The sequence below is a fragment of the Danio rerio genome, chromosome 11 (assembly GCF_049306965.1).
Source record: "Danio rerio strain Tuebingen ecotype United States chromosome 11, GRCz12tu, whole genome shotgun sequence".
NCBI lineage: Eukaryota > Metazoa > Chordata > Actinopteri > Cypriniformes > Danionidae > Danio > Danio rerio.
In genome coordinates this window covers 42,324,543-42,352,500 of record NC_133186.1, presented here as the reverse complement: position 1 = coordinate 42,352,500, position 27,958 = coordinate 42,324,543, and the positions used below count along the sequence as shown (strand labels likewise).

General features: G+C 36.2%; 1 protein-coding gene across 30 annotated transcripts in view; it reads right to left on the bottom strand.

The window, feature by feature from the left end:
• The window catches only part of camta1b (calmodulin binding transcription activator 1b), a 694,205-nt gene that overhangs the window by 321,653 nt on the left and 344,594 nt on the right, over positions 1-27,958 (bottom strand). For all 30 annotated transcript variants that reach the window (XM_073917049.1, XM_073917050.1, XM_073917054.1 and 27 more), the window contains one exon: positions 12,595-12,662. Coding sequence is in view for 24 of the 30 variants with exons in the window: in XM_073917042.1 (XP_073773143.1) it covers positions 12,595-12,662 (68 nt within the window). In the remaining 6 variants the exon portion in view is untranslated. The remainder of the gene's footprint in view (positions 1-12,594; positions 12,663-27,958) is intronic.

The following is a 27,958-nucleotide window of genomic DNA, read 5'->3' as shown; positions in this document are numbered from 1 at the left end:
ATTAAGACGTGGAGTGTGCATATATTAGTGACATTATTAAAGTAAACACCGCAATCAAACTATTACCGTCAGGTGGGACTTTTCACCATATTTTCCGACAAAATCCAGACACACGGCTGTCAGTAAAGGACTGCACACACACACACACGATCATTGCAAAACACAGATTTTTTTTATTTCCATTTGGTGTGCGTTATTAAATTCCATAACCCAAATTCCATACTCCTTATTTGTGTCTAATACCTCAGTTTGTCACGGGGACATGAATGAAATGTTCATGAGTGAAAGTGAAACTGATGAACTACACTTAAAGTCAGGCATCCTGCTGATTTGATTCAGAAGGGCACTTTTTTGTAAGACGGTTTACCGGTCAGGTATACATCCGCGCTAAAATATTAAGGTGGAAGTCATCATAGCTTGCGTAAAATAGATCCAGCTCCCAACACAACTTTGAAAATAGATTAATGGCAATATATATATATATATATATATATATATATATATATATATATATATATATATATATATATATATATATATATATATTTTATAGCGAGATAAGAATCTCACGTTAACGCAGCACATTATAATACTAATCACTAATATATATATATATATTTTTTTATATATATTTTTATATATATATATATATATATATATATATATATATATATATATATATATATATATATATATATATATATATATATCGCTGTCTGCTAAATGTATAAATGTAAAGGTACAGTAAATTGTTGGAAGCAAACAAAAACAGATAATTGTGAGAAACAACTATTGTGGCAACAATGAAAATGCAAAAAATTTAAACTGTCACATTTTGAAATGGAGAAACTTAGAGCTTTTTCTATGTCAGTTAATTTAAATTGATAGATTTTTTTTTAAATAGGCTAATTTTAGCACTTTTAGTTTTGCTTAGCATAGATCATTGAATCGTAATAGCGTCTCAAAAATGACCAAACTGAAAAAAAAAAAAGACAGAAGGAAAATTAAAAGTTGATATTTTCGAGGCTGATATGGTTCTGAAATATACTCCTATTCCAGCGTAATAATCCAGGAACTTTGCTGCTGTACCATGGCTGCAGCAGGCGTAATTATATTATGTGTATTGTTTATAGTATAGCTCCTAGCCATATTTACCAAGGCAACACCAACTTTTAATTTCCGTTGGTCTTATTAAATGATGTAATTTTAAAAGAGTAAAGCTTTAAATATGAAAATTACCAAAACTCTTTGGTCATTTTAGTGAGATGCTAATGGTCTAATCCGATTCAATGATCTATGCTAAGCTAAGCTAAAAGTGTTCTTGCTAGAACCTAAGAACAGCTGAATGGACTCAAAAAGGGAAAAAACTACACTGTCTAACTGTAGGTGGGATGAAAAATGAGCTTATTTGTATAATTTCTATAATTAATTAACACATAACCATGTTTCTAACTGGAAAGACTAACGCTACTTTCAAAAACTCAAAATGTGCTCGTGTTGTCAACTGAACACACTTTCTTAAATCCAGTCACAATGAAAGAGTGCATATGAAATCAACATGCATAGCAATACGTATCAAAACAAACACACTTCGCATCCCAACAACAATCTGCAGTCTGTTTTTCGCCCTCTTGTTTGCATCGAGTTCAAAATCCCCCAGCTTCCTCGGCGCCGCTGTCAATCCCACAATCCCCCGCTGCTCGGCTCCCATAGAGAACGAATTGAAAACGGCCGCTCAGCTCGTCTGACTTTGCACCAGCGGACACGTGTGATAAAAAAAACAAAGCCGAAGATGAAGTGTAAAGCAGTCTTTTAGACCATCATCACAGTCGAGTACAGTGTGTCGGTGTATTGAATATATTCTGTTTGTGTCTGGGGCTGCCAGTTGGTGTGTACATCACAGAGAGAGCACGGATCAATCTCTCTCTCCATCTCTCTCCTGGCTGAAAGTCAGATAAAACACATGCTGACTCACAATATATACAGTCCAAGTCACAATTATTAGACCTTCTGCATACTTTTATCCCAAATTTCTGTTTAACGGAGAGAATTTTTTTTCAATACATTTTTAAACATAATAGTTTTAATAACTAATAACTAATTTGTTTTATCTTTGCCATGATGACAGTATATAATACTAGATATTTTTCAAGATACTAGTATTTAGCTTAAAGTGAATTTATTCATTCATTCATTCATTCATTCATTCATCCATTTATTTATTTATTTATTTATTTATTTATTTATTTATTTATTTATTTATTTATATGTATTTTATCATAGGTGGACCAGTCAAAAGCTTAAGGCCGGCTCACACTGTGCGATTTTTTTTATAATCCTAAATGATTGTACCATGTCAGACTGCATGAACATGGCTCCCATGTCACACTGTATGATCTCAGCTTTAATAAAGAATTGGACAACAGAAGATTGGAAAAACAGTGCCTGGTCTGATGAGTCTTGATTTCTGCTGCGACATTCAGATGGTAGGGTCAGAATTTGGCATCAACAACATGAAAATATGGATCCAAGGCTGCAAAGGTTCAGGTTGGTGGTGGTGTAATGGTGTGGGGGATATTTTCTTGGCACACTTTGGGGCCAATCGTACCAATTGAGCATCATGTCAATGCCACAGCCTACCTGACTGCTGTTGTTGACCATGTCCATTCCTTTACGACCACAGTGTACCCATCTTCTGATGGCTACTTCCAGCAGGATAACATGCCATGTCATAAAGCGCCAATCATCTCAGACTGGTTTCTTGAACATGACAATGAGCTCACTGTACTCAAATGGCGTCCACAGTCACCAGATCTCAATCCAATTGAGCACCTTTCTGTTTGTGGTGGAATGGGAGATTCACATCATGGATGTGCAGCCGACAAATCTGCAGCAGAATCTCTTGTTAATGGCAAATTCTGACGCTACTATCCAAATGATGCAAATGCTGCGATTTGAATTACTCTCTTTTCTATCAGCTCAAACCAGTCTGCCCAGTCTCCTCTGACATCAACAAGGCATCAGCGCCCACAGAACTTCCGCTCATTGGATATTTTCTTTAAACCCTAGAGTTGGTTGTGCGTGAAAATCCCAGTAGATCAGAAGTTTCTGAAATACTCAGACCAGCCAGTCTGGCACCAACAACCACGTTCGAAGTCACTTAAATCATCTTTCTTCCCCGTTTTGATGCTCGGTTTGAACTGCAGCGGATCGTCTTGACCATGTCTACATGCCTAAATGCATTGAGTTCCTGCCATGTGATTGGCTGATTAGAAATGTGCGCTTGCAGTTGAACAGGTGTACCTAATAAAGTGGCCAGTAAGTGTTTGCTGTTTGTGTGTGTCCTTCCGTCCAATCAAACGTCTGCTATGGATCAATTAACTTTGACTTTCATGTTTGTCAAACTCTGATGATCAACTGATACGGTTGATTAGTTCTTCTATTACTCAACTGCGCACCTTTTAGAACCACTACGAGACTTAACGTGCATTCGGTTCCTATTCGAGTCGCGTTTAAAATTCAGCGCAGTGCAGATGGGTCTCCACGGTTCGCTGGCCTACAAAGTCCAGTACAAGTCGAGCAGGACAGATGAACTCCAGGAGACGAGCGGACACTTTCTCCTTTTCCTTGGCGGTGTTTGTTATCAGTTTTTTTTTTTCTCCTCGCTCTTTTCTTCCATCGGTTTCTGTTTCAAAGAGCCCAGGGTGCATTTGCACATGAATGAGCGTGTGGTGTTTAATTACGACCTCAGATTCACTCCCCTTGCGGAGGAGAGACACATGACACAAAGCAGATCAGCCAAATTAAACTTTGACAAAACGGCAGCGGGCATGCATTGGTATTCCACAGACGCCATTGTTTTTGATGGGCGAAGGCCTTTTATGTGGTGTTCTTTAGAGAGAGAGAGAGAGAGACTGAAGGAGTCTGGGAGCGAATGAATTGCGGACTATAGGAGATTGAAAGAAAGCACAAAAATCCCACTGATAAACAGAGATGGGTAGAGGATCCAAAATCTATACTCAAGTAAAAGTACAAGTACTTGTGAGCTTTTAAAAAAAAAGTTAAAGTAATAATCTTAAAGTATACTTGAGTAAGAGTACAAAAGTTGATGAAAAAATTACTTAAGTGAATAGTTACTAGTTACTTCATATATATATATATATATATATATATATATATATATATATATATATATATATATATATATATATATATATATATATACAGTTGAAGTCAGATTTATTAGGCCCCCTGAATTATTAGCACCCCTGTTAATTTTTTTCTCCAATTTCTGTTTAATGGAGGGAAGATTGTTTCAGCAGTTTTTTGACCGTGCTTTGTTTGTAGCATTTGTAAGACAAATAAAATGAATTTTGAGATATAAATGCTTGGACGCGTCATAAACATCACTGCTCCTGTCAAAATGGCTCCATAATTACCAGATGATGCCAGAGACTGTTATATAATCTTAGGCAATTCGTAACTTTTTGATTTAGTGGCTGATTCGTATAAATTTGTACGTTCTAATTCATTCAATTTAGTACGATTTACTCATCCCCCAATGACGGTTGGGTTTAGGGGTGGGGTTGGTGCCACGCCTCCTATTTAAAATCGTACAATTTTGCACGACTGAACTCCGGAATTGAATTAGCCACTAAACTGACAGAACGTAAAATACTTATGTTTTTCTCGTGAGATCAGGCTGGAAGTTTTACATACACTCTAAAAAAACAACATAACAATTAAAAAAAAAAATGTCTGATGGTAAATCATACTAAACGTTTACCATTTTAGGTCTGTTAGGATAACCTAAATGATTTACATATGCTAAATGCCAGAATAATGAGAATAATACTTCTAAGATAATTTTTTATTAATTTCAAGACAGTCAAAAGTTTACACACATTTCCTTAGTATTTTTTTTAACTTTGCTTTTAAACTGTATAACTTTGGTCAAATGTTTTGAGTATCCTTCCACAAGCTACTTACAATAGTCTGAAGGAATTTTGGCCTATTCCTCCTGACAGAATTGGTGTAACTGAGACAGTTTTGTTGGCTGTCTTGCTCGCAAAAGCTTTTTAACTTTGCCCACAAATTTTCTATAGGATTGAGATCAGGGTTTTGTGATGGCCACTCCAAAACATTCACTCTGTTGTCCTTAAAGATCATTTTAACTAATTTGGCAGTATGCTCATGGTCATGGTCTGCTTAGAAAACCCATTTGTGGTCAGGTTTTAATTTCCTGGCTGATGTCTTGAGATGTTGCTTCAGTATTTCTACGTAATGTTCTGTCTTCATGATGCCATCTATGCTGTGAAGTGGACCAGTCCCTCCAGCAGCAAAACCGCCCCACAACATGATGCTGCCGCCCCCATACTTCACAGTTGGGATGGTGTTGCTAGGCTTGTAAGCTTTCCCCTTTGTCCTCCAAATGTAACACTGGTCATTATGGCCAAACAGTTCAATCTTAGCTCCATCAGACAACAGGACATGTCTCCAAAAATTATACTTTTTCCCAGTGTAATTCAGCAAATTGTAATCTGGCTTTTGTGTTGATTCTGGCCTGTTAATTTCCCCATGTTGTCACACAAGGAAGCAGTGTGTTTGAGGTTTTCCCTAAATACTATTCTACAGTTGTGCCTCCAATTAACTCAAATGTTGTCAAGAAACTTCCAAACCCTTGACACCATCATCTGAGCTTTTTCAGAGGCATACTAATCTTTTTGTATGTAAACTTGACTTTCAAGAAAAATTATAACAATTTCTCAAAAAATATCTCCCTCATTATTCTGCTATTACAGTTTTTCCTGTTCACTTTGACCTGGTTAAAGAAACTAGGTTCCACTTCATTTTCATTATTACTATCCCAGCAGAGCAGAAGACCGGTCTTGCAAATGTGTAAACCCTTTCTCATTGGGTTGACACATTTTCCCCTCCATTTTTCAAAACAGTTAACACGGATGTCATTCATGCAGTCCAAACTCCTTTGTTTTAGCTATAGTGACCACAGAATCCATCTATTCCTAACCATTAGAAACCACCAAGATCAGTATGAGTTCATAGAAGCACCAATTTGACACTCCTTCACACAAATCTTCACTTAGCAATCAGTCTGCAAACATTAAAAACGGTGGCAGGTCTGTGTAGTTCTGTGCCAGCACGGATGGAGGAGGTCAATAGTGGCTATGTCCTATACTCCCAATAGATTTGACTGTATATTGGTTTACATGTGTTTTCTCTAATAATTACAGTATTTTATTACTGCTTTCTGCTTCCTTCTGCTACTTTTTTCTTTTTTCTATTTTAATTTTAATTTCTTTTTTTTTCTTTTTTTTACTGTATTTCAGTTTTCAGCCACAGTTTAAAAAATGTCATGAATTCAATATAAGTTTGATCAAAGCATTTCTTATTCTGGATTTACAGTTTTTCTTGTTTGCTTTGACCTGGTTAAATAAACTAGGTTCTACTTCATTTTCATTTTCACTATCCCAGCAGAGCAGAAGACCGGTCTTGCAAATGTGTAAACCCTTTCTCATTGGGTTGACACATTTTCCCCACCATTTTTCAAAACAGTTAACACGGATGTCATTCAAGCAGTCCAAACTCCATTGTTTTAGCTATGGTAACCTAACAGAATCCATCTATTCCTAACTATTAGACACTACCAATATCAGTTTGAATTCACTGAAGCAGCAGTTTGACACTCCTTCACACAATCAGTCTGCAAACCTTATATAAACGATGGAAGGTCTGTGTAGTTTTGTGCCAGCATGGAAGGAGGAGGTCAATAGTGGCTATGTCCTATACTCCCAATAGATTTGACTGTAAATTGGTTTAAATGTGTTTTCTTTAATATTTACAGTATTTTATTACTTTTGTCTGTTTTTACTGTATTTCAGTTTTTAGCCACAGTTTGAAAATTTTCATGACTTCAATATAAATTTAATCAAAGCATTTATTATTCTGGATTCAATTCTTTGCAAAAAAAGCTAATTTTACAGCCCAAATAGAAAGACAACAAATGGCATTGGCAATAGGCTACAATGGCAAGCAATGGTGCTGCACTGACTTCTGCATTTTGTAATTTGTTGTCCATTGTGTAATGATTAATTAAAAGAGATCATATACTTGTTTGCAAGTTGTGTTGTTTGAAGGTAAAACTAGCTTTTGTTGCATATTTTAAATGTTTTGACACGATATGTGCCTTTTGCAAGCAAATGCGTCATTTTGACCATGAGTGCTGGTGTTTAGGCCTGTGTGTTAACTGTTTTGAAAAGGTGGAGTTTCAGTTGACAACTGCATCCAAGCAATCGAAAAAAACTGTAATTCTTTGCAAAAAGGCCAATTTGACAGCCCAAATAGAATTCACACTGAGTTGTGTATTTTGTTTTTTGTTGTCCATTGTCTAATGAATAATTGAAAGAGCTCATATACTTTTTTGCAAGTTGTGTTGTTTGAAGGTAAAACTAGCTTTTGTTGCATATTTTAAATGTTTTGACACGGAATGTGCATTTTGCAAGCATAATGTTTCATTTTGACCATGAGTGCTGCTGTTTAGGCCTGTGTGTTAACTGTTTTGAAAATGTGAAGTTTCAGTTGACGGCTGCATCAAAGCAAACAAGAAAAACTGTAAGCATAACAGAAACACATTTGATAATCCTAACTAACCTTAAAGAGAAAGTTTAGTCACATTACAGTTTTTCTCGATTGCTTGGATGCAGTTGTCAACTGAAACTCCACCTTTTCAAAACAGTTAACACACAGGCCTAAACACCAGCACTCATGGTCAAAATGACACATTTTGCTTGCAAAAGGCACATATCGTGTCAAAACATTTAACATATGCAACAAAAGCTAGTTTTACCTTCAAACAACACAACTTGCAAACAGATATATGAGCTCTTTCAATTAATCACTGCACAATGGACAACAAAATACAAAATGCAGGAGTCAGTGCAGCACCATTGCTTGTCATTGTAGCCTATAGCCAATGCCATTTGTTGTCTTTCTATTTGGGCTGTAAAATTTGCTTTTTTGCAAAGAATTGGATCCAGAATAAGAAATGCTTTGATTAAATTTATATTGAATTCATGACAATTTTCAAACGGTGGCTAAAAACTGAAATACTGTAAAAACAGACAAAAGGAATAAAATACTGTAAATATTAAAGAAAACACATTTAAACCAATTTACAGTCAAATCTATTGGGAGTATAGCACATAGCCACTATTGACCTCCTCCTTCCATGCTGGCACAAAACTACACAGACCTTCCATCGTTTATATAAGGTTTGCAGACTGATTGCTAATTGAAGATTTGTGTGAAGGAGTGTCAAACTGCTGCTTCAGTGAATTCAAACTGATATTGGTAGTGTCTAATGGTTAGGAATAGATGGTTTCTGTTTGGTTACCATAGCTAAAACAATGGAGTTTGGACTGCTTGAATGACATCTGTGTTAACTGTTTTGAAAAATGGTGAGGAAAATGTGTCAACCCAATGAGAAAGGGTTTACACATTTGCAAGACCGGTCTTCTGCTCTGCTGGGATAGTGAAAATGAAAATGAAGTAGAACCTAGTTTATTTAACCAGGTCATAGCAAACAAGAAAAACTGTAACATCTGACTTTCTTTATATGGTTATGTGCATTTTTATACAGTGTATGTAAACTTCTGCTTTCAACTGTATATGCCCTTTAAAAGTCCTAGACTCAAAAAAATGTGTTTAATTCTTAAGATTTTGGGGGACAACTTAATTATTTTAAGTTCAATTCACTTAAATTTGGTAAGTTAACTCAATCAGAACCCTGCATTTGTTTACAGTGTATAAGCACTTTAAAACAACTGTATATCCTGATATGAGATATTACAGAGTGGATTAGCCAACCCTGCGTTTCATAAAGAGTCACCGCTGAGATGCGAGCGCTCTTTTAACTTCAAATTAATACGGCGACACAATCATCACACTGCTTTCATGGCTTTAATTATATTAGGAGATGAATATGTGTGTGAGTTAGCGTTCGGGCGCTTCTGTTGAGGCTTGCAGTGTGAACTCACACTGGTTGTGACCCCTGAAGACAGCCTGGAGTCACACAGGCTTCATTAAGAGCAAGGAAAGCACTCGCTGCACTAAACAGCCATGGCAAATTGCAGACTGAAATCAGTGCCATTATGTAAAGGCAGGCCGGAGGCAGCGAGAGGCTGTGTGTGTGTGTTTGTGTGTGTGCGTGCATCTGTGTGCATGTATGTGTGCGTGTAAAAGACTTGTGCTTGTGTTTACATGTTCGTCTTTGTGTGAGAGACTCGGCATGAATGCTTGTGTTTATGTGTGTGTGTGTGTGTGTGTGTGTGTGTGTGTGTGTGTGTGTGTGAGTGTGTGGAGGACAGTTGCCCGGCAGTCTCTTCCCTGCTGCTGTGAGTCCTGGTGCTGTCACACACTGTGATCATATCATTAACGCTTCATCGTTAAGCTCTTATTTGGATGCACTTTTCTCATGTGACCCATATAATGGAAACACGCAGATTATCTCTGAAAGCAAATCAAACTTTTTTTTAAAGAAACATTACTGCTTAAATTTTGGGGTCAAAAATGTACACAGCAGTGGCATTATTAAACATGCATTCAAATACACTCACCGCCACTTTATTAGGTACACCTGTCCAACTGCTTGTTAACGCAAATTTCTAATCAGCCAATCACATGGCAGGAACTCAATGCATTTAGACATGTAGACATGGTCAAGACGATCAAATCGAGCATCAGAATGGGGAAGAAAGGTGATTCAAGTGACTTTGAACGTGGTATGGTTGCTAGTGCCCGTCTAAGAATTTTAGAAGCTGTTGATTTACTGGGATTTTCACGAACAGCCATCTCTAGGGTTTACAGAGAAAATATCCAGTGAGCGACAGTTCTGTGGATGTAAATGCCTTGTTGATGCCAGAGGTTAGAGGAAAATGGCCAGACTGGTTTCAGCTGATAAAAACAGTAACTCAAATAACCGCTCACTACATCGAGGTCTGCAGAAGAGCATCTCTAAAAACACAACACATCCAACCTTGAGGCGGATGGGCTACAGCAGCAGAAGACCACACAGGGTGCAAATTCTGTCAGCGCAAATATATAAAACACAAATCATCTCAGACTGGTTTCTTAAACATGACAATGAGTTCACTGTACTCAAATGGCCACAGTCATGGATGTGCTGCAGACAAACCTGTAGCAACTGCGTGATTATTATTATTATTATTATTATTATTATTATTATTATTATTATTATTATTATTATTATTATTATTATTATTATTTATTATTATGCATTTTATCAATTATTTATGATAATAATAAATATTATTAATACTAATACTAGAATAATTTACAAAGGGTCATGTGACATTAAGACACAAAATTCAGTTTTGCATCAAAGAAATAAAATGCATGTAAAATGCTGTATAATACAACACAAAACTGTATACAATACTAAACTAATGGTACTAATATTCTAACAAATACTAATATTGAGCTTATGTTTACTGTACACTGTAAAAAAAATCCGTTATTTTACTTTTTTTTTTTTTGTCTGGCAGCTAGGGTGCCGGAAAAGCCCATAAAATAACAGCCACTAACTTACAGAAATTGATCGTAAAATAAAAGACAGTGAATTACAGAAATTTACCGGAAATTTTAATTTAAGTAAATTTCTGTAATTTACTTTTTATTAAGTACTTTTTCTACCCCAGCTGCTGGAAAAAGTAAAATGACAGATTTTATTGAATATATGCAGCATTATGACTGCTTTCAAAAACATTTAAAAACAAATCTTACCAACATCAATGTTTTCTTTTTTTATAGTAAATAAAAAATAAGTGTAGTATTCGAGTATAACACATCTAATTTATTAAACTATGTCGATGTAAACAAAAACAAAACAAAACAAAAACTAAACTAAACAAAACAACAAAAACAAAAAATAAAATAAACAAAACAAAATAAAACAAAACAAAACAACAAAAAAATAAATAAAAATAACAAAAATAAACAAAAAAAACAAAAAAAAATAATAATAAATAAAATAAAACAAAACAAAACAACAAAAATAATAAAAAACCAACAAAACAAAAAGACAAAACAAAATAAAAAACCAACAAAAACTAAAACAATAAATAAAAAACAACAAAACAAAAAACTAAATGAATAACAACAAAAAAACTAAACAAAAAACAAAATAAATATATTAAAAATAAATAAATAAATAAATAACAACAAAAAACTACAAAAATAAATAATAAACAACAAAACAAAACAATAAAACAAAACAAAAACAACAACAACAGCAAAAAATAAAATAAAACAAAACAGCAAAAATTTTAATCAAAACAAAGCAAAAAACAACACAACTGTGTAAATGTAATGCTGCTAATATACACAATAAATTGAGTTTACAAATAGTGTTACAACTAAAACAACAACAACAACAACAAATCTGTGATCTGCTTCTAAAGCAAGCTTTTTAAATAAATGACGCTCCATCGTGTTTTGTAATTCAGTGCAGTGACACCCAATGCATTTTCATGTGCAGCTTAACTCCTAAAATATATTTTGGGGGCAGTGTGTGCGTGTCTGTGTGCCCCAGTTTAAACACACACACACACACAAACAAATCATATGAGTCATTTGGTATTCTGATGTCAGAGCTGAATCACTAAATACGGTTACACAAGAAAACAAGGCTCATTTCAGAAACACTCCAGCGCTTGTGTGCTCAATAAAGCCTCTTCAAATTGGTATATTTACAAATACGTGTGTGTGTGTGTGTGTGTGTGTGTGTGTGTGTGTGTGTGTATGTACATGTTCATGAATGACAGGTCCACATGCCGGCCAGGTAACCTCTGTCCATGTAAACAGTTCTTGAACTCAAAACCCCATGGTGATTTCTTCGCCTTCCTCTCGATTTGCCTCACAAATAAAGACCTTGGCCTTTCCACAGTTTTCTGTTTATGAATAAATCCAAACGTATCTTTCTGGAGCACTGCAGATAAGCAATGCAAAACGGTTCTTTTTAGGTACCATTGGAGTTCCTTAAGTCACATTTAATTGCACGGCCTTCTATAGAAACACACGGCACTCAAAACATTTATAACGTCAAAGTTGAGAATTAATCGGCCTGCCTTTCTGTCGCTCTTGACGCGCGCTTTCATATATAACCTCCTATTATCTTAATTTGCATTCATCATCATATCACAGCTGTTATCTCTCAGGATAGATATAGAAACTGGCATTAAAAGTAAAAAGCTTTTTCATTATCGGCTGCTGCTGTAAATCAAGTAACACTGTAAATTTCGTGCTGAGCCCTTATCACCGTAGGGCGATGTTCTACGATCTCACCGCATTACCACCCACGTTAATGGCATTGGTGAGCAAAGACGGCATTAAGCTAATAGACCTGGCCACATCTTGCATTATAAATAGTCATTAATATTCCATTATCTGTCTGCACATGCCCACGAAATGTGCAGGAACTGCCAGGCGTACCCTCTCAGCCTTTCAGGTAACTCTTTGTGCTCTCCGAATGAGGAAACATCAGCCCGCGTGTCTTCTTACCTGGTTTTGGGGGACGTCGTCAGCCACTCTTCATGCTTCTCAAATGTTATCAGGTAGGCCGCGATTTCCTGCAACAGATCAGATGAAGAAGCGTTCAGAATTGGGCTATAATCACTGCTTCATTTGAGCCTCTAAACTAGTTTGATTAAACTGTAAAGTAAGCTTTCCAAAATGACACCAGAGAAACTCGTCGTAATCAGCTGTATTTCTATGAAAATGGAAATTTTAGTTACTGGGAAGATCCCTTTGTTCCCTATAGCCCATCCAAAATACTACCACAGAATTTATAGCATGAATGAACTATGAATAAAAATAACAGACAGACAGGCAGACAGACAGACAGACATATGGATGGATGGGTGGATGGATGGATGGATGGATGATAGGATGGATGGATGAAACTATAAAATGATATATAGAATAAATAATGCATAACATTGGATGGATGGATGGATGGATGGATGGATGGATGGATGGATGGATGGATGGATGGATGGATGGATGGATGGATGGATGGATGGATGGATGGATGGATGGATGGATGGATGGATGGATAGATGGATGGATGGATGGATGGATGAATGGATGGAACTATAAAATGATAGATAAAACAAAATGTATAACACTCGATGGATGTATAGATGGATGGATGGAACTAGAAAATGATATATAAAACAAAGTAATGCATAACACTGGATGGATGGATGGATGGATGGATGGATGGATAAATGGATGCATGGATGGATGGAACTATAAAATGATAGATAGAACCATATAATGCATACACTGGAGAGATTGATGGGTGGATGGTTGGATGGATTGATGGATGGATGGATGGATTTATGGACAGATGGATGGATAGATGGATGGATGGATGGATGGATGAATGGATGGATGGATGGATGAATGGATGATGGATGGATGAATGGATGATGGATGGATGGATGGATGGATGGATGGATGGATGGATAAATGGATGGATGGATGGATGCATTCATAGATAGAAGGAGATAATGATAGAACTATATAATGCATAACACTGGATGGATGGATGGATGGATGGATGGAACTATAAAATGATAGATAGAACCATATAATGCATACACTGGAGAGATTGATGGATGGGTGGATGGATGGATGATGGATGGATGGATGGATGGATGGAGATGGATAGAAGGAGAAATTGACAGAACTATATAATGCATAACACTTGATGGATGGATGGATGGATGGATGGATGGATGGATGGATGGATGGATGGATAAAACAATATAATGACAGAACTATTTAATGCGTAACACTAGATGGATGGATGGATGGATGGATGGATGAAAAGAACAATAAAATAAAGAATGGATAGATGAATGAATAGAATGATGTAACGATAGTTAGAACTATTTAATAATGGAAGGATGAAATTATCTATATAACAGATGGATGGAGGGATGGATGAATGGATGGATGGATGGATGGATGGATGGATGGATGGATGGATGGATGGATGGAAAGAACAATATAACAATGGATGGACTGAAAAAATGTAGGATAGAACAAATAGGATGGATGGATAGTTAGATATAACTATAGAACAATGGATGGATGGATGAGTGTATGGATGGATAAAACAAATACGATGCACCAATGGATTGATCAAAAGAATAACATAATGATAGGATGGATGGATGAATGGATGGATTGACAGAACAACATAATGGATAAATGGATTAATAGAACAACAATTTATGGATGGAAATAAAAATATAAGAAGGAATGAATGGATGGAACGATATAATGAATGCATGTATGGATGAATGAGTGAATGAATTAATGAATGAATTAATGAATGAATGAACGAACGAAAGAACGAACGAATGAACGAGTGAATGAATGAATGAATGAATGAATGAATGAATGAATGAATGAATGAAAAAATGGATAAATAAAAAGAACAATATATCGATAGATGGATGGATAAATGGATGCATAGAACAAAATAACAATGAATGGATGAATAGAACTATATAATGAAAGATAGATTCATAGCTGAGTAAAAACTCCAACATGATGACAGCATTCATACAATGATAAAACAAGAGAACAAACACAGATATACTGAGCAGAATCTAAAGCCTGACCCAAGGCTGATTAGCTACAAGAAAAACAGCTTAGATGTCCTCAGATCTATTAAAAGTGCTACAATCAAATGTATCCACAAGCCTTCTCTGTCTCTCTCGGGCATTGTAAAATTGACCAGCTTCCCTCCACAGTCCTTATAAACCCCAGAATACCCGATTTAACCAGCACAAAACACCATCATATAAAGCTAGCGAGTGTGTTGTCCCGCAGTGTGGTCTTGTGAAAAGCATTAGTATGAGCAACCCGTCCATCTCCAGGCCCAGATACTAAAGTCACGGATGTGTCTAGATGACCCGGCGATGACCATCGTTCATCCGTCGCTCCGGGGCATTGGTAAAGTGTTCAGACTCCCCGCTGAGTAGCTGTCAGGAGCCAGATTACACAGAGCCAAGAGGAGAATCACATCTCCAGTCTGCAAAGCCATATCCACTATCAACTCCTGCATCGTATCGTTGTGCAACCACCAGCAAAGCGCTTAACCCTTGTGTAGTCTTCAAATTGACTACCCTTTAGTTATGTTGGTGACTGTTTTTGCCCCATTGACTTCTACTATAATGACATTGTTTGATTGCAAAGCCATGACACCAAATACGCAATCTCACGGGAATTCGTAACTTTTTGATTTAGTTGCTAATTCGTATAAATTCGTATGATCTAATTTGTACAATTTAGTACGATTTGCTTACCACCCAATGACGGTTGAGGCTAATCAAAATGTTTAAGTTATACAGTGAAGAAACGGCTAATGAGATTTGATAGCTTGATTCAATTCATTATAATAGCTATTTTAATGAGCTGAACTGTTTGCTAATATATTTGCTGTCAATGTATACAATTGTTTTCTTTTGTAAATAATAATAATAATAAAATATATTACTGACCATTTAACTGTTTATTTACAATACAGTTTTTCTCAGTGGCTTTGATGCATTTCTCACAACACTATTTACATTTGCACAACAGTTAATGCATTTCTCAAAACAATTGGTCATTTGTGCACATGTAACGGAGGCCAGCTAGTGTGTGCTGTGCAGGTAAACCTCACTCCTTTGAGCTCTAAAGGTGCTCTAGCGACAGACGCTAGAGGCCATGGTCTCCTTGGTAGAGCACCTGACTCCCATGCGGAAGGTTGCCGGTTCGATACCAGCTCGGAGCGGGTTGGGTGGCGTAGGACCGGCAGGGTTGCATTGGTGCCGTGACCCAGATGGGAGTGAGGTTTAGGGGGGTGAGTGTAACGGAGGCCAGCTAGTGTGTGCTGTGCAGGTAAACCTCACTCCTCTGACCTCTAAAGGTGCTCTAGCGACAGACGCTAGAGGCCATGGTCTTTAGCCTCCTTGGTAGAGCACCTGACTCCCATGCGGATGGTCGCCGTATCGATACCAGCTTGGAGCGGGTTGGGTGGCGTAGGACCGGCGGGGTTGCACACATCCTAGTAGCAGTTTCTCATTCCTTCCAACAAATTGCAGATGCTTTAGGACATGCATCAATTGTTTTCATACAACTCTCTGCTATTTATAACATTATCATTTGCTTATGTCATGTCAGTCAAAATTAACTAAACTAGTAAATGCACAACTAAACTAGTAATTACACAAATGTTGAACTACTTGTCAAAATCTGTCTAGCAAATATATATATATATATATATATATATATATATATATATATATATATATATATATATATATATATATATATATATATATATATAAATCTTTATTTTTCTGAAAATGTCTTCTGATTTACAGACCTGTGTTGTAGGTTCAGTTCCAATATGTTCTGCAATATTGTTTACAGTTGTGCCTATCTTTACCCAAAGAAAGCTTATGCTTGTTGTTAATAAGGGTGTGTTTATTCTTTTGCACAATGCTGTGAATAAATTAGAATTGCAACAAGCAAATGCAGTAAACATGTGAAACATACATATTCAGTGTCTTGTACTCAGATACCTCACTACATGCAGTGATGTCCAACTTTACTGCAGTTTTCAATTGGCTGTGCAAATAGTATTCTGTTTTTAGCATTTTCAGGAATTGTCTCCAACATCAGATTTTTTTGCATTGAAAAAATGTCCAGAGTAAACTGTCTTAATGAAAACATGACAAAGCCATTTGACAATCTTGTTCATAAACAATGGTGTCAGGACTTTTCATTTTGATGATACTGACACTTAGATTGACATGAATACTTGCTTTTGAGGAATGAACTAACTATTTTGAGCAAGTGACACGCTTTTGCAGGTTAACAGCAAGGTTTTGCAGTTTGTACTAATTGTTTTGAGAGATGCATTAACTGTTGTGCAGAAATGCACTGGTAGTGTGAGAAACGCACCAAAGCGACTGAGAAAAACTGTAAAACAGCTCCAACATATTTAGTAATTTGGAGAGTTTTTTAAAAAAAAAAGGGGGGGGGGTCATTTTCAATGGGAGCAAGTGGCATTAAGTGAGAAGCAATGCGGACGGACAGACGGACGGACGGACAGACAGACAGACAGACAGACAGAGAGATAGATATAGATAGATAGATAGATAGATAGATAGATAGATAGATAGATAGATAGATAGATAGATAGATAGATAGATAGATAGATAGATAGATAGATAGATAGATAGATAGATAGATAGATAGATAACAGGAACAGTATCGCACAAGGGTTTTGACAACATTCACGTGCGCATGAGTTACTTGTGCCTGAATTTTCAGATCAGTTGAAGAGCGATCTCATTTTATGCACCAGTGTGCTCATTTGAGCAAAGCGTGAGGAGAATGAGTGCTTCACCAATATTAAGACAACGTACATCACATATATAGGCTGTCGACGGGATGTTTTATTTTCAGTCAGACATGACAAAAATGACAAAATTTAGTATTGTCATCATTAAAAATGAAGTATATGGTTAAACATTTATTTGCCTTTGAGAAAAACACACATTTACAAAAAAATAAATTACACTTACAAAAAAATAAAAAATAAATCCAATGATCTCAAGCATAATTCAATACATTTCAGTTTTTATAAATATTCAAGAGTTCACCCTCAGCTGATGATTGATAATAAAGCTTGTTTGGCTATCTGTCCCGGGAGAGAGCCTTGATCTTACAAGAACCTCGAGCCCTAGGCTCCCTCCCGTTGCAGGGCGAGAAGAGAGTTTGAGCTCAGGTAGATCTCGATGACTCCTCCTGCTCATTGTAGCTAGGTGTCAGATATGGATACTGATAAGGTGTACTCAGAGCTTGGCTAAAATATGTTGGCTTAAATGTTTAGGGTGCTTGTTTTTGAACTGTGGGAGGAAACCGGGGAAAACCCACGCGAGGACGAGGAGAACGAGCAAAACTCCACACAGAAATGTCGCCTGGTTTGGAAGGGCATTCTTACTGTGAGGCAACATCGCTAATCACTGGCCACCGTGTCGCCCATTTGAAAGGAGGGAAAGGGTTGGGTGGGGAGGAGGGGGGGGGGGGTCTTCAAGACGAAGATGTTGAGATGAGAAAAGTCTGGTTATTTATAGCAAGTTAAGGATCGTCTGATAGGATAATTAGTCATAAGCTAAAGTTGGAACAGCTGTGAACAATCATAAGCACGTAATCCTCTCGAAATTTGTTTATAAATAAACTTCACAAAAAGATAACCGTTGAATCATCAACTAATATCTCAGGCCTAATTGTGACTCTTTTAGTAAATGACAACATTTTGTTCATACATATATTTCTATAACACACAAGAACCTGATACATCTTGTCACTGAAAACACTATGCGCTCATTTTAAACCAAAAACTCTGATTACTTAAAGAATCCCATTTAAGATCACGTGACTGAAGCCCCCTGTGAAGCCCATAAAGTGAAGTTTCTGTCCCAGAATCTTTTTACTACAGTTTTTCTCAGTCACTTTGGTGCGTTTCTCACAACACCATTGCATTTCTGCCCAACAGTTAATGCATTTCTCAAAACAATTAGTACAAACTGCAAAACCTAGCTGATAACCTGCAAAAGTGCGTCACATGCTCAAAATGGATAGTTCATTCCTAAAAAGCAAGTATCTATGTCAATCAAAGTGTCAGGGTCATCAAAATGAAAAGTCCTGACACCATTTTTTATGAACAAGATAGTCAAATGGCTTTGTTATGTTTTCATTATGACAGTTTACTCTGGACATTTTTTCAATGCAAAAAAGTCAGATTTTGGTGGCACTTTCTGAAAATGATCAAGACAAAACTATATACTATTAGCACAGCCATTTGAAAACTACAGTAAAGTTGGACATCACTGGATTTAGTGAGGTATCTGAGTACAAGACACTGAATATGTATGTTTCACATTTTTACTCTGCATTTGCTCTTTACAATCCTAATTTACTCACAGCATTGTGCAAAAGAATAAACACACCCTTATTTACAACAAACATAAACTCCCTTTGGGTTGAACTGTGCACAACTGTAAACAATATTGCAGAACATATTAGACCTGAACCTGCAACACACACAGGTCTGTAAATCATTCATGAAACTGTTCAATTTTAAAGACATTTTCAGGAAAATAAAGATTTATTTATTTTTTAATAAAGTTTGCTTGACCGATTTTGACATCAAGTTCAACATTTTTGTATGTAATGACTCAAGTAATGAAATGAGGACTGTTAGTTTTATATGGAATGACTATTCAGCATTTACAAGTTTAGTTCATTTTGACTGACATGACATAAGCAAATGATAATGTTATAAACAGCAGAGAGTTGTATGAAAGCAATTGATTCCTGTCCGAAAGCATTTGCAATTTGTTGAAAAGAATGAGAAACTGCTACTAGGATGTGCACAAATGACTAATTGTTTTGAGAAATGCATTAACTGTTTTGCAAATGTAAATAGTGTTGTGAGAAATGCACCAAAGCGACTGAGAAAAACTGTAATAAACTATAAAATTAGAAAAATTAGAAAAATAAAAACTTCAATGCTCTGCCGTGATGCTTTTTGGTTGACGTTGACTAGTCGCTCTGTGCAGATCAGGTGGTTTTTAACCTGAACTACATGGCAGTTTCACACACTAAAGTGGTTTGCTGAATGAAACTGCCCTCACATTATTGAAATGTATTTAAATGTAATTGACTAATTTCAGCGTCAATGATTCTGGTGAACTTTAAATCGTCAAACTGGTGTCAGCCACTTGCTGTAGATCGCTCCATGCAAATATCCTAGCACAGATGCTAACCAACTGCGTTTACTCAACACTGGAAAAGTAATGTGATTAGCTGTTGTCCTCTGTGATCTTTCAGACACTGACATGTTTTGTGAATGAACCGTGAGATGCACAGAAACGGTTAAACATGTTGCTGCATAGTGGTAAACTTCATAACTTGTAAATATCATCCCCTGACTGCATTTATTTAGCACTAATATTAGCCTGTGCTAAAGTTGCGTTATTGTCAAAATTAAATTGTTTACAATCCTTTTGTTTTGCACTCATTTTGTTTTGTTGCATTGTTTTTGCTACGTATTATGAGCTGTCAAACAGCATGTGAATATATTTGTCCTGCAAATAAATCTCGGATTGTGACATTTTGCTATATATTTGCATCTTGTGTTTTTATTGATGGTGTCACCAGCGGCTAGTCGACGTCGACTCGATTATCAAAACATAAAAATCAACTCCGAAAAACTTAAAGTCATTTGACCCCTACTATATGAAGATAAGTCTCCAACAATGAAGATAAATCGCTCTCAAGCTATAAAAAAAATCTGTAATTTTACGGTTTATTTCCTGCAGCTAAGGTGCCGGGAAAAAAAAACGTCAAATAACGGCAGTTAAATTACAGAAATTTATCGTAAAATAACGGATATTAAATTACATAAATTACCCAGAAATTTAAATTAAAGTAAATTTCTGTAATTTAATATCCGTTATTTTACGATATATTTCTGTAATTTAACTGCCGTTATTTTACAGGTTTTCTGCCGGAAATAAATCATAAAATTACAGATTTTTTTTTTTACAGTGTATAAGTTTTTGCAATGTCATAGGAAATTTTCACGGTACAATCCAGTAAAACGTACAATAATTAGTGGTGATTCCATATATTTTCTCAAACTTCACACTTCAAACTACATAATAACCCATTTTCCTTTAAAAAATGTGCAGAAAACAAAAGCATTTTTACTGCCTATTTGTCAACAGCTCCTTGACGGTTATATAAAGGCGAATGTGGCTAAAGAGATGGGATTGGGGTAACAAGTGGCAGACGCATCAGGACGCTCTTCAGAACAGAGCGGAGGCTAGAGTGTCCGGATGACAGTCACGCGAAAGATTCACTGTGTATCTACATGCGGCCATATGCTCTCTTGGCTCGGCTCTGGGAACAGGCAGAAGGCCCAGGAAAGTGTATGGGAACACAACTGGCAATGTTCTCTCTTGGTTTCAATTTAGAGATGCCAACTTGTGCAGTGCCAATTTAACCCTGCTGCCCTCATTATTGAAGGCAAAGAGGGAAGGGATGGGCCTAACAGAGGAGAAATGAGTACTGCATTGAAGAGCCAAGAGGGAAGCGGATGTGCTCCTAAACACAAGTGTCTATACTAGGGTTGTGAATTGGTCAGGGAGAGCTTTTAAATTTCAGTTTCAATACTACATTACAATTGAAGCTATTTTGATTTTAGAACTGAATTTGCAATGAAAAGAACAATTCAATTCATGTTTATTTATAAAGCGCTTTTTACAAAGTAGATTGTGTCAAAGCAGCTTAACATAGTTCTAGTAAAGTCCAGATTTCAGATATGAAGTTCAGTTTAGTTCAGTTCAATTGCAAATGAAAGGGTTGGGGTATAAAAAAAAGACAATTATGTTATTAATTGCTTACCCTCATTTAATTTCAATCCCCTGAATCACACCTTTGAAACTGGAATATTTAAGATGCAATCTGAGAGCTCCCACATCCTCCATAGGCAACAAGATTCCTGAGAAGCTATGAGAAACACTCCCTTAACACAAAAACATTCCACGTGGCTTCAACTGACTCATCAAACTGTGTTTCTATGCCCGTCTTACGCTTTGTATATTCATTATAGGGGTGAACATACTGGGGGAAAGTAAGGATTTGGGATCTACCAAATTTTTAGCTGCTGAAAATTATAGGACCGTAAAAGACCGTAATTTTTAGCAAAACAAAGCAAAACAAAACAAAAAATCCCTATGAAACCTTTTTACTTCAGAGATCTGCAATCAACGTTCAAAGGTCAAAATAGCTCAATATTGTGGTCATGTAAAAGTATACATATGCAAACATATGTATACATCGCAAACTGTAGTCATACCCAAAAAAAAAACACGTTCTTACTCATTTAGAGCGGCGGCGGTACATGGTGCGGCGGTAATGGCCATATTAAAGTGTCACCTACTATACTTGTTCCTGCTGCTTTCAATAGCACAACTGTGCTGTCATGGCAACTTTCTTAATGTCTCTTGATTCATTCACAGTTAATAAAATTATACCGTCAACAAAATGAAGTCTTATAAAATTACTTTATATTATTTAATAAATTCATTCATTCGTTAATTTTCCTTTGGCCTAGTCCCTTATTAATCAGGGGTCACCACAGCGGAATGAACCGCCAACTATTCCAGCATTCCTGTTTTACGCAGTGGATGCCTTCCAGCCGCAAGTACTGGGAAAACACCACGGCCAATTTAGTTTATTCAATTCACCTACAGCGCATGTGTTTAGACTGTTGGGGAAACTGGAGCACCCGTAGGAAACTCACACAAACTAGAAGAGAACATGCAAACTCCACACAGAAATGCCAACTGACCCAGTCTAACCACTGAGCCACCGTAACGCTTATTTAATGAATTAATATATGAATATTACAAAGCATTTTCAGTGTCAGAGTGAATGAGGAACTATCCAGCTGTGAGATTTGGGTTGTCCATTGGAATATCTGTCAGTTTTATCTCTCAAAAACTCACAGAACAACAGACATAATAGTTTTCATAAAGCCTTCTATCGTCTTATGTGACTGCAACACAAACTCCATTGTTATCCGGTTTACCACTGGGTCAGGCCTCCATTTTATACCGCCCGATTGTTTGCTACGCTGGGACCCTGGGAGTGTCCTGGCACTGCCGTTGATTGACCGAACGAAAAACAATGACCCGTTGTAATTTAGCAAACAAGCATCAAGACAAATACAGCCCATAGGGGACTCGGGCCTTTGTCAAATGCTGTTTACTCAGGAATCAATTCTCAGTGGCTTGCTAGTCTTAACCGTCCCTTCTCACCCTAGTTTCCCCCTTTTATTTCCTGGTAAGCTTGCTTTTTTTGTGCACTCCTAACACTTTCCCAGCACTCCTCCCCTTCTCTTTGCTCTCATTGCCTTATTATTCCTCTGTTCCGTGCTCCTAACTCAGAGCCGTAGTCACCAAAGAGATTATATGACAAAGTCGTTTTGCATTGAAATGAAGATGAAGGCCTCGGGGCTTGAGCGTTCTGCCAGAGAACATCCCTTCCCCGTTCCCTCGTTTCACCGTTCCCCCTCCCTCCGCCTTTCTATAAACCCCCAGGGCCAATCGCTGGTTTTCTAGCGAAGCTGCTCCAGGCGGCTCTTTCCCTAACCCGCAGTTAACCTGAAGGGCGGCGCCGATGCCTCACTCTGACTGCCAATGAGAGCCTCCAAGTTTGCTACTCAGAAGCCGACAAATCTAAAACTCCTCAAAGCGCTCTTTAAACTATAGTAGGGGGTAAACGGGAGTCAAGAGAAGCGTGTGAGAAAAAAAAAAGGGAATCCAGACGAACTGAAGAGTCTTCCGCCTTCCAGACAATGGCTGCCTCTCTCTCCCTCTCTCTCTCTCTCATCACAAATGCTTGTTGCTAAACTTTATGAAATGCAAATCGGCCTCCTGTGAAAATGATCTTTTGAAACACTTCTAACAATTCGCCACCAAAGGAAGACATGAGCAAATCCTGCTACCTGTTTCAAAAGGCCAGGCCTGCCATCCGTCTCTCTCTGTTGTTATCAAAAATGAAAGAGTAGAAGTCGTGAACAATATGACTCGCTGACAGGTTTATTTAAAGGAAGCGTTCGAGGTTGCAAAGTAGACGTGGTAAAAAAAAAAAAAAAAAAAAACTAAACATGTGGATTTGGCATTGTGAATAAGGTGTAAAAACTATCGTTTTCAATTACTTCAGCTATTAATTTAAAGTGTCAGTCGTTCTTTGATGAAGCACTTCAGTGGAGTGATCAAGCCGGCTTGCTGGAGTTCAGTTCAATCTTTTGTTGTTTGACCGCGGCTAACAGTCTAGAATTAGTCAAGGCAAAAATGGCAATTGCATCAATGGGTCCCATGTCACAGCATAGGACATTTTTTTTAACGGTACGGTCCAGTAAAAAGTTGACAAAAAAAAAAAAAAACTGTAAAATAATATATGAAGTTGGTAATTCATTATATTTTTCAAACAGAACACTTCAAACTACATACAAATAATAATTTTTTTCTTCAAAAAATGCATTTTAAGTGCCTATTGGTCCCATGTTACACCATTGGACATTTTATTATGGTACAGTCCAGTAAAAAGTTAACAAAAACCCCCCAGAAATAATTAATACAGTTGCTAAATCCTTATATTTTTTCAAACATCACACTTAAATATAATTACAAATAATACATTTTTCTTCAAAAATTGCATTTTTATTGCCTGTTGGTCCCATGTCACCCCATGGGACAATTTTTACGGTACAGTCCAGTAAAAAGTAAAAAAAAAAAACCCCTAAAATAATTTAAAAGTTGTAAAAAACCTTATATTTTTTTCTAACATCACACTTCAAACTTCACAAAAATAATAAATTTTTCTTCAAATATTATGTTTATTGCCTATTGGTCCCATGTCACACTATAGGACATTTTGTACAGTCCAGTAAAATGTACAATAAAAAACCCAGAAATAATTTATGAAGTTGCTAAATCCTTACATTTTCCCAAAATGTCCCACTTAAAAATAACACATACAAATAACACATTTTTCTTCAAAAATTGCATTTTTATCGCCTGTTGGCCCCATGTCACACCTTAGGACATTTACAGTCCAGTGAAAAGTTTATACAGTTGGTAATTCCTTTTATTTTCTCAAACATCACACTTCATTCATTCATTTGTTTTCTTTCGGCTTAGTCTCTAATTTCAGAGGTCACCACAACAGAATGAACCACCAGCTATTCCAGCATATGTTTTACGCAGGATACTCACATTCACACACACTCATACAAACACTAAACGTGTGGATTTGGCATTGTGAAAAAGGCGTAACGACCATCGTTTTCAATTACTTCAGCTATTAATTTAAAGTGTCAGTCGTTCTTTGATGAAGCACTTCAGTGGAGTGATCAAGCCGGCTTGCTGGAGTTCAGTTCAATCTTTTGTTGTTTGACCGCAGCTAACAGTCTAGAATTAGTCAAGGCAAAAATGGCAATTGCATCAAAAAAAGTACAAATCAAAGCCGCTTGCTATGAGATCTGTAGTGTGCTAATGCAATGTACCAATAATGCCCAACAATGAAGATAAATCACTCTATATGTATATAGATGTGTATATTATCAAGAGTTGTTTTTCTTAATTTTTTCTATGTCACACCACAGGGCTTTTTTTTACGGTAAAGTCGAGTAAAAAGTACAAAAAAAGTAGGTAATTCCTTATATTTTCTCAAACATCACACTTCAAAATACACAAAAATAATAAATTTTTCTTCAAAAATTGCATTTCTATTGCCTATTGGTCCCATATCACACCATAGAACATTTTTACAGTAAAATCCAGTAAAAAGTACCAAAAAAACCCCCCCAAAATGTTGGTAATACCTTATATTTACTCAAAGATCACACTTCAAATTACATAAGTGTAATTTTTACTGCCTATTTGTCACATGTCACACCATAGGACATTTTTATACGCCCAGTTAAATAACCGAAATTTCCGTAAAAATTAAAATTCCTGGTAAATTTCTTTAATTTAATATCTGTTATTTTACGGTAAATTTCTGTAATTAAACGGCCGTATTTTACGTTTTTTTTTTGGCACCACAGCTGTAAAATTACAGATTTTTTTACAGTGTATATAGCCAAATATAATATATACATTAAAAATTAAATGAACAAATGCATTAAAATGTGCAAATTCACTTAAATAAATTAATTTTAACAGCAAAAAATAAATAAATAAATTATAAGTTGTTTCTTCTTGGAAAAAAAAAGATGCTACAGACAGACCTCCACATTATACTCAGTATCAAAGTAACTAAAATGGCTAATTCAAGGCTTGTAAAATCTTACATCTCTGAATGTATTCTGCATAATTCATATTAAGTTTCTAATTCAGGCGGCGATGGAGGCCTTGGAGTTGTGCTGAGGGTCATCCTAAAACTGGCTCTCATTTGACCAAGCTCCAATGCACTTTAAACCCAAACTGCTCCCAGAGGCGCCGTGAAGAAAGCCGGAGAGAGTCCTCATTCTGCTCAAAATACTCTCCTCTACAATTTGCTGCAGGGTGAAGAAAATTTCGCACGACAGATCCTTTTTGAATATGTGCCCTGATTCATTAGCACAAGACTCCATCACACTTGGTTCCTGCCACGGTCCCCACAGGTGCCCTTAAATCCTGCGTTACATAGACGGCTGGCAGTTTCCGAAATGAATATTAGCCGGAGCGTACCCTGCTGAACTGTGCAAACGTGCTTAAACCAACACTCAGACGTTTTCAAGCAGCAGGCGTTATAAATTGGTGCGGTCAGAGCAGTTCTGAGCACACCATCACTTCCAATCTGTGTAACGCCACGCCGGCTCCTCGAGGGCAAACTCATGCACAGGACTGGAAAGAGTAAAGTGTGAAGATTCATCTACTACTGGAACAAAGTTTAAAGTAAGAATTTGTATTTTATATATTTCTTTTTTTACACTTTTTGAATAAGATCCTTGGCTGTTAACTGCTCAGATTGTACTGATTTAATCAAAAATACAAAACACAGTTGAATTATTACAGATTATTTTACAGTGTATATAGCCAAATATAATATATACATTAAAAATTAAATGAACAAATGCATTAAAATGTGCAAATTCACTTAAATAAATTAATTTTAACAGCAAAAAATAAATAAATAAATTATAAGTTGTTTCTTCTTGGAAAAAAAAGATGCTACAGACAGACCTCCACATTATACTCAGTATCAAAGTAACTAAAATGGCTAATTCAAGGCTTGTAAAATCTTACATCTCTGAATGTATTCTGCATAATTCATATTAAGTTTCTAATTCAGGCGGCGATGGAGGCCTTGGAGTTGTGCTGAGGGTCATCCTAATACTGGCTCTCATTTGACCAAGCTCCAATGCACTTTAAACCCAAACTGCTCCCAGAGGCGCCGTTATTAGCACCTTTTCTTTCTTTCTTTTTCAAATATTTTCTAAATGGTGTTTAACAGAGCAAACACATTTTTACAGTATTTCCTATATATTTTTTTCTTCCGATTAAAGTCTGATTAAAATGATTTTGTCTAGAATAAAAGCAGTTTTTAATTTTTTTTAATCACTTTAAGGTCAATATTATTAGCTCCCTTAAGCAATATTTTTCTTCTGTTGACTGCAGAACAAACCATCATTATACAATAACTTGCCTAATTAACCTAATTAAGCGTTTAGATGTCACTTTAAACTGATTACTAGTATCTTTAAAAGTATCTACTCAAATATTACGTGCCGTCATTATGGAAAAGATACAGTTAATAACAGTTTTCTTTTTTAATGTGTGCAAGAATGTAGTTTATTGCTATAATGCAACTGAATGTTTGCTTTATCGTGAGTGTCACATGATCCTAATTTAAATTTAGTGCTCCAGAAACATTTCTTCTCATTATTAAATTTGCATAAACCTATAAATGTAACATATCAAGTTTGAATAGAGAAGAAATTAATGCTTTTATCAAGTACACAGCAAAAAATGCTTTTCTTACTTAGATTTTTTGTCTTGTTTCGAGTCCAAATGTCTAAAAAATCTCAAATCAAGAAGAATTTTCTAGACAAGCAACACATATTGTCTTGTTTTGAGAAACAATATGCCAATATTAAGTGAGTTTTTTCTTAAAACAAGCTAAATAATCTGCCAATGGGGTAAGCAAAATAATCTTACGTCAAAAGAAAAAACAAGATTATTTTGCTTACCCCATTGGCATATTATTTTGCTTGTTTTAAGAAAAAACTCAC